Raw genomic sequence first — 14277 nt, forward strand, 5'->3', positions numbered from 1 at the left:
TTCCTAATCAATGAAAATATAGGTTGGTCTGTGCATTTGAGCCTTTTTTGTGTCAATATACCCCTAGATTTACATGTTTTTTTAAATGGTAAAATGTGGGAAAGCTTGATATGAAACACATTTTAATAATTTATAACTACATATGTGTAGAACTGTACATAGAACTGTAACATGGTCCCCCAGTTTAGCGTTAAATTATGATTGACCATTTTTATATAATTTCCATGGCAATTACAGTAACAAAGTAAATTATCTAAACTCAATTACAATTTCATTACAATTACGACAACAACATATTTTTTTAAATTAAATTATAATTGTACGTTAATTGTAATTAATCATCAATTACGCGATGCATTAGCATTGTCAGGTTGGACTCCTGGAAACACTCATTGAAAGTGAAAGTCGTTTTCTGTTCATGAACTAATGTGAAAATCCCACATGGGGAGACAATGAGACTTAATAACAGAAAACCACCAACTTCAAAGGAATTTACATGGTAAGTTGCTGCACGACATCCTTTACCGACATGAAACCAATAATCTATGACTTCATCTTTCTAGATCGAAAGAGGAACACAAAAGAAACTAGATCAACATTGTAAAATTAGACTTTAATATCCATGAGATAAAAAAAAAAAAAAAAAAACCTATGACAAAAGCAGTGGTTTAGGCTGCACCACCACATGGTTATCACACCACATGAATAGAGCTCATCTTTTAATAGGAAAACGCATGTACTTTTATCATGTGATAACTAAAACACTGAATTTTTGCATTTGGGCATTTAAATCAACGGGCTTCTGTTTTTTAACTTTCATCATAAACAAATAAGTAGAGTTTTACGTTGTGTGCTAAAGGGCATTTAAACGACAACAAATCCCCAGCGAGCATGAGGGAAATTCCCCACACGAGTCATAGTTTTACACATCCAGTACACCATGAAAACAGGATGTGAATCTTTTTGTCACATCTATTCTAAAATTTTATATTTATAGTTGTTTTATTTTAATTACTTAAATGAAAATATACATGTATTTACAATATTTACATTTGCATTAGGGCACATGATGGAGTAGTGGTTAGTACGTCCACTTCACAGGTTTGCATGTTCTCCCCGTACTTGTGTGGGTTTTCTCTGGGTAGTCCAGCTTCCTCCCACAACCCAAAAACATGACGGTTGATTGGAATCTCTAAACTGTCCGTAGGAGTGAGTGTGAGTAGGAATGTGCGATTTCCATGTCACAATACAATATATCACGATATATCCTGATACTAAACAATACGACATAATCGTGATATCAACAATTACAAATTTCACCTTTACAAGTACAAAATGGTATGAAATGTTAATTAAAGTTAAGAAAAGAAAAAAAAAAGAAAAGTTAATTTAAAAAAAAAGAACTTGGAAGGACAAGTGAATGGTAACTAACTGTAATTCAAGCACAAAAACAAGTGGTATGTTTGTCAAACTATCAAATTAGCTTTTGCTTCTACAACAGATTCAGATTCTGTTAGCTTCTTAAATTCTTAAAAAAAAAAAAAAAAAAAAGAAGAAGCAGTAATCCTAACAATTTGTGTTTTTTGTTTGGACATTTTTTGGATCAATACAACGATCGCGCGGTAAAATATTGCGATATCCGAATTCATTCTTTCTTACACCCTTAAGTGTGAGTGGTTGTTTGTCTCTGTGTTGCCCTATGATGGACGAAGAAATTGGATTTTTTTTAAAAATTTTTTATTGTGGGCAATTTTTAAAAAGTCCAAAAAACGATTTTTCCATTTACGAGGGTAATTACGGCGTGAGTCTCTCTCCCCGGGCTGTCTTTGGGATGTGCTCCTCCAGGCCACTAATTAGTGCTACCCAAGCGACGTAGAAAAAGATTACAGATGTTGCAAAGGACATTCTACAACCTCTTCTTTTTAAACGTTAATTTTATGTGAGGTGTCTCTTTTTAAAAATCCCAACATTCTATTTTAAAGCTTTGCAGTTGCACTTTATTCCCAATATGGAAATTAGTTTTCACATTTTTAATTAAAAGACAATACTTCAAATAATCTAATCCAGTGTCTTTTTTTTTAAAAGGGGGGATAAAAAGCCTTACAATGGACTGGCGCCCTTTTCAGGGTGTACCCCCGCCTAACGCCCAATGAGAGCAGCAAAAGGTTCAGAAAATGGATGATGGATGGACATTTGCATTATCTCTGAAATCTCTTTGGAGTCCATAATGGTATTCAAAAATTGAAATGTAATTTGCACGTGAATCCCTTAGTATGAGTAGCACTGTTGTCTGTGTTACTACAGTGTCTTTCATATACTTGCATTGTCAGATGTCTCTACTTATATCCCTGAGGTGCCCCCCTTGGTGTCCTGCACTATTTCACTGAGTTCACAGTCTGTAATATCCTGATAAGAAAGCAGTATTTGCTTTGATTTATGCTTCCACAGAATCTTGTCCAGGTTTTCCTGCAGCATCTGGGCACAGCCGGATAAGTCCATGCAGTGTAACACTGAGAAAACTTCCCTGAAACTGGCAGAAGAGCGCTGACTCCACAACTTCAGCATTTGGTATTGCTTCTCTGTGAAGCCCAGGCCAAAACCAGCCTCCAGCTCCACCCGCTCCAGCTGCTGGTCAGCCACAGAGAGCAGCCGCAGGAACTCCTTCCACCTGCGCAGCGGTACCACGTTTATAATGGCATAAAGGACGACGGGGGGCCAGTTTTCTGTTTTGGATTCTTGTTTCAAAGCTGGTAGAGAAGAAAAAATAAAAATGTTTATTATCTTAGAATGGTGAAATACATTCAACCGCATATTGCACTCATTTGGGCATTCTGCATTTCATAACAGTGAAGAAAACCAGTCGGTTAACCCTCCTAATATCCTTGGGGTCAATTTCACCCCATTCAACATTTATCATTCAAAAAATTATAGTTTTTGCTTCATACTTTATGACTTTTCTTCATTTGATAGGCACATTTGATTAAGCATAACATTATCGTGATGATGTTTTTTCAATGTGCTGAACACATATTGCACAATGTTCCTTTAGAGTCAATTTGACCCCAAGCTGTTTCAGATGTGTCTGTGTTGTGCAATCTGCACACTCTCTTTTTTGGAAATGCCCTCAAGGAAAAGGTTTACCGTCAATCAGGTTTTGAAAAAGCTCTTTCACAGTGAAAGTGGCGCAGAAGTGAATGTATCTGAAACTTTATAGTGAATAACCCCAAATATGTTGAAAAAAGGAGATAAAAATAAGTAGATAAATATATTTATGAGGGGAAAGGGGGGGGTCTCCAACAACAATCAACATGGTTAAATCTGTGAGAGTCATGAATGTGCACCCCGAGTTAGAAAAGATTTGGCTGACAGATTTTGAAGATACACTAACTAATACTGAAAGTTTGACCTAATGGTGATGCTGCAGGAAGTGTCATATCATCACCACAACCGATAGGGTTCAAACTCTTGTGGTCATTGATGTTGTCAGTAAATTTGAGATTTGAATGAAAAAACATTCAAGAGAAATTCATTCTAATATAAACGTTTGACCTGGTGGCGGGGCTAGAGAACAGGTCAAGATTTTATTATCAAGGGGTTATTTATGTATTCAACAAATAAACAAAGTGCCTGATGCAAAAACTTGGACAACGATTTTCTGAAAATAATTTTCTGGAGGCAAATAACCCTTGGGTTAAATTGACCCCAGGCTTATGTGTAAGCAATATTTAAGGATAGTAGGAGGGTTAAAAATGAACACAGGATATGTTTGCACTGTCTGATTTGCCATTTTCCCTGATGTCATTGTGCTGACTGAGAGGAAAAAGTGAAGGCGGCCTGTTCCCCCGTTTCAATTTCCACATGTACCGTATTCTAACCATTTATAGTAGGGGAGTGTCCTGATACAGCTTTTTCACTTCTGATACGATACATGAAACATACTTAAGTTTATTACTTATTTTGTAGTGCGGAATGTTGAGAAAAGGCTTGATCTAGTGATATTACTCAAACAGGGAACAATAGTCTGCAACAGCAGGTATGAGAAAGACTTACTCATTTATTATTAACCAATGGATTACATGAATTGTAATATTAAACAGAAGAATGTTCTACAATTGAATAAAATGATTAAATAAATAAATAAAATAGAAGATCCTAACAATATATATTATATCAGAGACTTTAGATGCAAGCGATTTCTTGAGATTTTTTCTAATGTCAGACAAAATATTCAATATCAATATTGGAATCCCATAAATCAGGGGTTCTCAACTGGTCTCACCCTGGGACTGACATTTTGCCACGGACATTAAATTGCAAATGTAGTTTTAAAAAAAAAAGCTGTTGAAAACACACATATAATCTTTTTTAAAAGATAAATATATATATTTTCCTGTGCAACATGCATTTCACAGCATGCCTGTCAAAAGAAAAGTTTATTTCAAAATAAAAGTCAAATCCAACATAAAAGACGTTGAATATTTGCTTTTGACCAGCTGTCCGCGACCCACCCAGTACAGGTCCACGACCCACAAGTTGAGAATTAAAAAGTATGAAGTTCTGAATCCCGTTAATTTAGCAGAAACTGAAAAACCTTCTACAATCATTTCCCAACTAATGAAACAATCCTACAAACAAATGAGAGATTTTTAAAGTCCGTGTAAAGCAAAAATAAATTTGTGTTATAAGTTTGTCACACCACAGAAACGTGTCATTGACCACTGAGCCAAATTTGAAAGAAGAAAAAAATCGCTAAGTATATAAAATTAGGTCTCAAAATCATGGAAAAACAAGCACTTCTCTCTGCTCTTAAATGCTGGGGGCGTGTCAGTTACAGGCACTGGAAGGGCGCCACCTCTGTGTACAAACCCTAACGCAATGGCAGAGAGCAGTGTAAAAGTGGCTCCAGCTTCTTTTAAAAGCTGTCAATTTTCCTCAAATGAAAGTTTCTTTATCGTCTGTCATCCTTCCTGTAGTGTTATCCCATCCACTAGCTAGAGAACGTATAGCAGCAGCGGCCACGCTGGATCAATTCACTAATGCACTGTGAACTTAGGTGTAGCATTTAGCATTGCACAGTTACGTCCAAAGGCAGCGTAGAGAGCTGCCTTTTTACGTAAGTTTTCATATTGGGGAACTGACTGCACATGCGCAAACGCATAAAAACACGCTATGGGAACAGAGGCAGAGCAGCAATGTGCCTTTGGGAGAGGGTGTGGCCTCCTCCTGCCTTAACAGAGTGAGACTGTGCAGCATCTCTGCCGTACCAGAAAATAGTCATGTTTAGTCATTTGGGCTATGAAAAGCACAAAATGCTGACACTTTTAAACTTATAGGTACTGTAGGCTATCGGAAATTGAAAAATAAATCATTTATAGATATATTATAAATAAAACAAATAATAAAAATATAATTTCACCCTTGGGTAGGCACTGCCTACATTGCCTACCCTGACTGCCCACACTGATACTGCTTCTCCCATTGGTTTTCCAAAAGTGCTCAAATTGTGCCAAACAAATTGTCAGCGGAAAGGTCTGCTCCGCCTGAGTCCGAATATGTGCATCCCTCCCGGGTAGAGTCAGTGCTGCGCCCGCTAGAGGCAAAAAATAAAATTGCGGGGCAAAAAAGTGCTTATTTCATTCAAATGTGGCACCAGCGGACACCTTTTATTCCCCCGAGTCCGAATATGTGGTTTGTTTTCGGCTAGGGGCCGAATTGCGCCCGCTGGATGCCGCGAACGTTTGGTGTGCTTCAGCAGCAGGGTCGGGTTTATGCTAATGATGGCTCCGTTACCTAACGCGGCTATGATTTCTGACCCACCCTTTAAATCGTGAACACAGAAATTTGAAACACAAGTTTGTGAAGCCTCGCTCCACAATTGAATTCTAAATGGTTCAATGGCTTTTTACATGTTTTGAGGAAATACATTTATGACTTATTTAATGTGTTCAGAAGAAAATGGCTGAATTTGCTTTACACGGACTCCAAACCAAAGGCTGATTATTGTTCAATGAGGCACATCTGTGTGACCATACCTGGTAACGGATGACTCATATGGGCCGGAGGATCTGATCCAGTTGTATTCTGGCTACAACACATGATGGGAGTTTCCTCTGAAATATTAAGGGTCTGGAGAGAGAAAAACAAGTCAGGTTTGGTTTAAAAATAAAAGATAATGACGCATCATTTACAAAATCAGAAATCTTTAATGATTTCACTTCTGGTAAACATTTTCCCTTTGCTCATAGTGACCTTTCTTGTTCACACCTACACTAAATGCTCCTGTCCGACTGTGTTACCACAACATGAAATGCATGAAAGTGAACACAAACCAGTGTGGTTGGGGTGCTGCTTTGAAGTTTGCACTGCTCTGTAGAAACAAGATATTATCAGTTAGTTTCTTGCAAGAAGTTGAAAAACATTTAGTCTTCTTTGAACATAGAGCGATAGGTGTTTACCAGTTGCTCACATCTCAAACCTCAAGATTTCTTGTTCTCTATGCAACAAGCCAGCCTGTGGCTTCAACAAAAGTTGCACCTGTTGTTCTGGTGCTTGTGACCTATTTTGTGAGAAATCAACCTTGATTAACTGACTTAATCTCGAGATATGCTGCGTCGAGTTTCGTTTGCTGGGAAAACTTTTTCTGGTGCACTGAGCAGTTCTCTTTCTTTGCACTGAAAAAAATTCGAGGAGGCTATTTATTGTGAGCTAATGCCTAGGTTCCCAAAGTAAGGTATTGATATAATGTCATAGGGGGTATGTGAATAAAAATTAAAAATAGGAAACTTAAAATATAAATAGAGCAGCAGTCAGGATGCCACAAATTACACATACACCACCGCCCCTGCAACTAATCATGACATTATGGCTAATCAATTTAGCATTTTATAAACATCCTAAAAGATTGTAATCTTAAGACAGTCTGTATATCCTGAATTATTTAAAGTTACGAGTATGAGCTGCATAAAAATAAAGCATTTAGGTAGAAATCAAGCAAGCTGCTTTAATATTTAATAATAACAGTGATAATGGCTTAGATCTATATAGCACTTTTTTCAAGGAGACTTAAAGTGCATTCAGAAACCATTATTCATTCACACCAATCACTTCATACCATCAGTTATACCAGTGGTGGTAAGCTTACGGCCCCTTTAACATTCATTCACAATTCATACCCATTCATACAAGGCAACGTGGGTAAAGTGCCTTGCCCAAGGACACAACACCAACAACTTGGATAGAGCGGGATTCGAACACCCAACCCTTCGGTTATTGGACAACTCGCTTCCACTGAGCCACAGATGGCCCTTACATGAATATCTTGTGTAGTTGAACACAGTCTTTGTCTTTGGTTACCATTTGTTTTGGGGGCTTCCACAGAATATTTTTTTTTTTTGTGCCAGCAGAAACATCCGTCTGCCTTTCTGAAAAAGTTTCTGGTAAAGAGCATCATAAGCAGAAGGAACACCAGCAGGGTCACCACGACCACAAGAGAATGCCAGGGGACTCCTGCTGTGGACACAAAAAAAACCAAACCATAACTTCATCTTCAAACATTGTTGGAAAAGTCATCCTGAGTGTTTGTAGCAATGTAGCTGGATTTTCTATCAAACCTTTGTTTGAAAATGAGTGGATGAAGAGTTTGGATACACTGTAGGAGGAATATGCTGAGGCTGTCAAATTACTTTACTGGGAGCTTTTCTGGCATCAAATGGTTTAGAATGGCTTCAAATTTTCATCTTAGACACAAATGCACTATTGTTCTGCATTTGCATGTTGCCACTGGTACAACTTATCCCAGTGGTTCCCAACCTTTTTTGGATCGTGACCCCGTGTTGATATCAAACATTTCTGGCGACCCAGCAACAATAAACTTCCGACTCACTTTATCTCCAGCAGAGATGGGCATCTTTAATCAGAGTGGGGGACACTTTGAGATTTGGTTTCAAAAGTAAAGTGCATTACAAATAAAATGTATTATTATTATGATTATTGGACTGAATCATAACAAAATCTGATCGCTAGAGCAGAAATGGGCTCATCTGTAAACGGTCGCATTTACTGGTTCAATAAACGGGAAGAGATTCAAATTCTGATGTAGCTGGTTATGATTTATGGTCCGCATAAACAGGACTGAATAATTACATAACATAACCGTTAGAGCGGACATGGGCTCTTCTATAAACGGTCGCATTTACAGACCTTGGAGTTGCTGTTAGCTTACTATAAAACGGGAAGAGATTCATCACCTTTGTAATAAGTGCTGACTAGGCCACTGGGAGTGAGGCCCAAGGCCAAGGCTGACTTGATAACACTGTATCATGTTTTTCTGCAGTCAGTGCCTTCTCCTCGTCCTTCTCTCTCTGCTCTGTTTCAGGTGTCGTGAAGCTGATGATGGCAGTTCCTGATCTGTGATTCACGGCTCAACTAGTCTGAGACACTCTGATGTTCTATCTCTCTATCCTGTTCTGTTGGTCCTTCTGTCCACTAACCCCAACCAGTCGACGCAGATGGCTGCCATCTCTGAACCTGGTTCTGCTGGAGATTTCTTCCTGTTAAAAGGGAGTTGTTTCATTCCACCGTCGCTAAATGCTTGTTCATGTGGATCTTGTTGGGTTTTTTCTTTCTTATTATGGATTTTTTATGTTAATAAACGCATTGAGGTGACTTTGTTGTAAATTGTGCTTTACAGTACAAATAAAGTTGAATTGAATTATTATTATTAAAAATGTGATTGTCTGATCTGAGGGCCACATTATCAACATTACTGTCAGCCTTTAGAATAATGACAAATAATGTAGTCTGTTTTTGTTGTATTTTTTGTTAATTGTTAATTTTTCTGCTCTCATTGTGTTTATAATGTCTTTTTTCATGTTTTTGGTGTCATTTTGTGTACACTTTTGTTCTTGTTTTGTGTGTTTTCTGTGATTTACTGTATGTTTTAATTTGTCATTGTGTACGTTTGTTGTCATTTTGTATGTTTTTAGAGTTGTTTTGTGAAATTTTCTATGTTTTTGTGGCACTGTGCGAATTTTTGTCGTCATTTTGAAAATGTAATTTGTCAATCTAAAAAAACTAAAGTAATGCTACATTCATTATGAAAGAATCATCAGTTCTATAGACACATCCTTATCCAAACCACATCCTATTTTCATGCTGAAGATTAGTTCTTTCAAATCCTCGGGTTGTATCAGCCTCACAAATCTCGATTCATGCTGCAATGATGATAAAACGTGGGCCACAGAAAATGTCTTAAATATTAACAGTGAGACAGAAAAAGGAGAATGTTCTTGTAAAGTCAGTGTCCAAAACAACAATTTCCTTCTTTCTGATTGCATTCTGTGAATCGGGGGCATTTTTAGTGCCAAACCTTGTGTTTACCACATTGATTTTATAATTCCACCTTTAGCTTTTCAAAGATTCAAACTGAAATGAAGGTCTAAAATGAACAAAAGTAAAAGTATTCCTGTTATTATTGGCAATGTTTGGCATGTGTTTTTAAAAGTGATTTAATAAAATATTGCATATAATGTTTGTGACCAATGTCGAAACACAAATAATTCCGGAAGGTGTTATACCTTCTCTTACTGCTGTAGTTGGAGATGATGATGATGATGATGATGATGATGATGATGATGATGATGTATTTGTTGTCGGAGGTTGATGTGTAGAAGTGGGAGCAGCAGTGACCTCACATTTCTTCCTCCACATTGAATCTTTCAAACATTCTGGCCTTAAAAAGGAGAAAAAAAGTGTTTGACAATATGTCTTAAAAATTGAAATAAATAAAATATTCTCATACTGTTACAGGCAGTAAAAAGTTAGTGAAACCAATAAATACTGTGAATGATTAGTTACTTTAAACATCGCCTTATTGGTCCGGAAGTCCAATAGAATCTAACTTTGATAAATTCATATTGTATTCTCTAGTTTTAAAAATGACCATGAACCATAAATAACTATTAATATATACTTTATGTGTATAGGTTACTTCACACATTGATTTCAATACATTACATACATTTCATACATAGACAGGGATCGAACCCCCAAACTATCATAGGACGACCCCTCTAGTCTACCACCTGAGCCACGGTCACCCCGTAGATTACTACAGTACTTCATGTGCACGTTTGTATTGTTTCACAGGTATTGTTCAATGTTTTACAATAAAATAAGATTGGAACATTCAAGGTATATGATGTAAGTTATGAAAAAAAATCGGGATCAGCCGGTCAGGCTTTTAAAAGAATCGGTGATTGGCCAGAAAATTGCAATCGGTGCACCCCTGTTTACAATAGAATGTTTTATTTTCACACCACTCTCATTAATATTTGCATTCCATATGGTTGGAAATATAAAAATAAACAACAAAGTATGTAGACTATGAATGTTCTCTCACCTCTGGCAGGGCTGGCACTTCTCTATCGACGCAGGATTATTAAAATCTAAAAAATATGAACGTAAACTGATTATTTTGCAATATAGAATTGTATTAAAATGGATGTATAACACAGCTGTGGATATTGGACAACAATCTGCACCATTTAACTTAACTTACAAGTACATCCTTTACATGTCTTGCAGGTACTGTCCGAGTCCGACCAGTAGTATCCGTCTTTACATTGACATATTGTATTCCTGGTTAACGTGCATTTCTCCTTTTCCACCTCTCCAACTATAAAAGGAATCAAAGTACTTTGTTTGTGCTTAAAGTAAGGGTTTCAATCAAACAAAAACAACTCGTATTAACTAACAAATGTGTTGACTTCTGAATTTAAAAAAATAAAAAAAATGCACCAAAAAGTCAAAGCTTAGTGTGACAATCTAGAAAAAAGAGATTCCAGTCTAAACCCTGTTTGATGTACTTAAATCAAATACCAATACCAAAGTAGACAAATGGGCTGTGTTCGAAATTGCATACTCTAATACTACTCATACTAAGTCTGACGTCAAAATGAGTATGTAGTGTGTTCACATTAGATAGTATGGAAAGATTGAGTATGCAAGAAATACCCAGATGTATACTATATCAGGACATTTTTTAGTATGCACTGGGGGCACACTCGTCATACTCAACCGCCCAATGATGCATTGCGAGCGGAATGTAAAATGGTCCTGGGACCAGCTTCAAACTAAAAGTCAAACATTCCCTTTTCAAAATAAAAGCATCTCTTCTTGTCTTCCATTAGTTTTTTAACATTTTTTTTGAATAGGGCTCTTGTTTTGAAGTTAACTAGAAGTTTAGTCAGTAGCACAAAGACTATCTCCAAAAATCTCTGAAATGTTGGCATTAAATGTGTTTCCACAAGTTTTATGGATCAAATGAGCACATGTTGATATTCTACTTGTGTAGAATAGTGTGCTTCAGGTTTTTTTTTTAGCGTTGTTGGTTCGAAATGCATCTTGGGAAACTTGGAAGTATACTTCAGTGGGAACGGTCATCATACGAATCATCCTAACCATACTTATCATGTATACTGTAGTAGACAGATGCTCATTGAGTGTGTGGTGTAGGTTGTGTGTACGTGAGAATGTAATTTCAAACACACTTTATAATGTGGTGGTCAAACCAAGGTTCATGGTAAGTGCAGTCAAAGCATCCTGATACTCACAACGGCATGAATCACACGCCACACAATCCGTAAGAGTGTTTTTTATTGCTGTGAATGTGTTTTTCCTGCATTGTTTACAGTAGAAAGATTTAGGGTCACCTTCACAGACACGGTCCAAATGAAAACCTGGGGAAAAAACAATGGAAACAAGGTTTTAATATTATACCAGCTGATGTCAAAAGATATGAAGATTGCTAAATCTGCCTAGAACTTACCAGGTGGACATTGCTTGTGGCACTGATCATTTGTAGGAGATGTCATGTTATTATAACTCTGAACAATGGAAATTAGTGTGATAATCATCAGACACACCTAGTGAGAGAAAACAACACATTGAATGAAGCTTTGGAGATGCAATACACAAATCTGATTTTTAAACACATAACAACACAGACTGAACATCATCCAATCCAATCCAACTTCATTTGTAAAGCACTTGACGTGAAAGTTACAGGTCTAGCGCCTATAGTGGTCAAAAGTTACACAGTGTTGTATTAAAAAATTCGGGAAGAGGGGGACAAAGTGCTGTACAAAGTGTCAACACAGATATATAGAGTACATACACTATAAAACAAATAATTTAATCAAAACAAAATGTAAAATAACAGTGTACATAAAACAAATGCAATTTTTTTTTTTTTAAATATGCCAAAGTAAAAAGGTGCCAGTTTGATCCACCTACATCTTTGTAGTAGGTATTCTTTACCTTTAATGTTACACTTCTTTCATTTCCTGAGAATAGTGTGTTAAATGATAAACATTAAATGGGGTGAAAATTGACCCCCAAAGATAAAAGGAGGTTAACCGATTGGTCAGGACTAGAGAATGCCAAACCACATTTCAAAAAATACAGAAATTAATTTTGCATTCTTTTCTTTGGTTGATTAAAAAAGTGCAAAATACTCTGTAATGATTGAATGCTTTAATGATTGGTTCAGCTGTTCATATCAAAATGATACGATAATAAAAAAAACTTTAATCTCACTGCACTTTTACTTTTTTAATGGTTGTTAATTAAACACCTTCATGACAGAATGCTGAAATGTGAAAGTATTTGAGAATACTTCTGAAAAATGTACATTTTCAATTTAAAATGCTGTTTACATTAATCATGAATGAAAACACACAGAAAAGAGAAAGATAAACAAAAGCATCCATCTTATTTTAAACATGGAGATAATTGTATTACTTACCAAGACATTGTCCATGCCTGGTCAGCAGGAGTGACTACAGAGATGAAAACTAATCTTCAATGACTAATGCTGTCAAGTCATCAAAAGCCAGATTATGTAGTTATCAATAGGAGCAGATCTCAGTAAGTTCGCCAACAGGATGAGACATTTTGATTCCCAATTGATACGTTCTTTTAAACCTGACCTACAAACTCCAGAGAGGTTGTTCATGCGCGTGTTTGAGGTGATGTGTGAGTGTCGATCTATCAGGACTGTTGGTTCATTGGATTATTCAGAGAAGTGAAGAGGGAAACAGGAAATGCATTGAGAGCGTGAAACCCACACACACAGATTTAGAGCGATAGTCAGGTCAGTGAATACTAGGTTCCTGTACCTAGTCATTTCTCAAAAAAAAAAAAACAACTGAACTAAATCTCCATGATCTAAGTGTGATTTACAAAGTTTGACATACAGAGAGATGATTAAGGGACCTGATAAAGGGGATGGATTTTATTTGTAGTGATATGTGTGAGGTGGGATGTGACAGGTACACTGTGGATATATTTGGCATATTGGAGACTTTTATGCAAATTAACCTCCTCTACTTCATAAAGACTACCGACACCAAAAATAGATCAGACTTTTGGTAAGGAGTAGAGATTGAATCAAACTGTGTAGCTAATGCTAGTCCCTGGCTACTGGACAAAATACAGATTTTAATAAAAAAAAAAAAAAAACACATTAAAGTCTTCTCAAGGGTCTACAAAAATGTGGGCAACAACATATGACACATGGGATAGGCCTACATTAAGTACATACTCAGTGCTAATGTGCTAATTAGTCTGTTGATAAGGTGCATGTCATGTGTACAAGTAAAATACACATATGCTACAAAGCTGGATAAGTATATCTGGGATCAGTGGCGGCTGGCCAATAGAGGGCGCTATAGGGCGCTGCCCCAACAACCACCACGTTAGTTTAAGACACAAGAAAAATTATAATAAATTAATAATACTACAAAACACATTTATACCTGCATTTAGATCATCAGAATAAATATTATATAGATAATGATGATGAGTAAAGTTGTTTCCTTCATCTGTGTCTGATTGGTGACGTGTTTACGCTTTGGGATGCACTAATCTTTACCCATTGCCTCTCGTTAAAAGTTGTACTGTACATTCGCAGTAACTCTTCAATGCAACTCAGTGGACACTGTCTGGGCGCAGCTTAATCTGCGCCCAGAGACAGTCTGTGGCTATGCAGAGTTGACTCAGCCGCTCAGTTACACAACACCAGGCTGACGTCACAGTCGACAGGTGAAGCCATGGGACGATAGAAGGAGAAGCAATATGAAGAAAGAAAAATTAAATAATTCTGCTTTCCCTGTCTCCTTTTACAAACGATCAGAATGATCAGAGCCAACATGGATAAAGACAGGTATAAAAAGCATTTTAAACTAGAAAAGCACTCAGAGAGCGCAGACCTCGACC

The 14277-nt window shown here is 36.8% G+C and overlaps 1 protein-coding gene across 1 annotated transcript; it reads right to left on the reverse strand.

Annotated features, from left to right (window-relative positions):
- Nucleotides 1–1689: 1689 nt before the first annotated feature.
- Nucleotides 1690–7455, reverse strand: LOC114467499 (tumor necrosis factor receptor superfamily member 25). The gene is made up of 4 exons (XM_028453840.1): nucleotides 7354–7455; nucleotides 6330–6367; nucleotides 6033–6126; nucleotides 1690–2747 (listed from the first exon to the last, which is right to left on the reverse strand). The coding sequence occupies exons 1-4, from the start codon at nucleotides 7448–7450 to the stop codon at nucleotides 2341–2343; spliced, it is 636 nt and encodes a 211-aa protein (XP_028309641.1). The 5' UTR covers nucleotides 7451–7455; the 3' UTR covers nucleotides 1690–2340.
- Between the last annotated feature and the right edge of the window lie 6822 nt (nucleotides 7456–14277).

This window comes from Gouania willdenowi, chromosome 7 (genome assembly GCF_900634775.1).
Source record: "Gouania willdenowi chromosome 7, fGouWil2.1, whole genome shotgun sequence".
Taxonomy (NCBI): Eukaryota; Metazoa; Chordata; class Actinopteri; order Blenniiformes; family Gobiesocidae; genus Gouania; species Gouania willdenowi.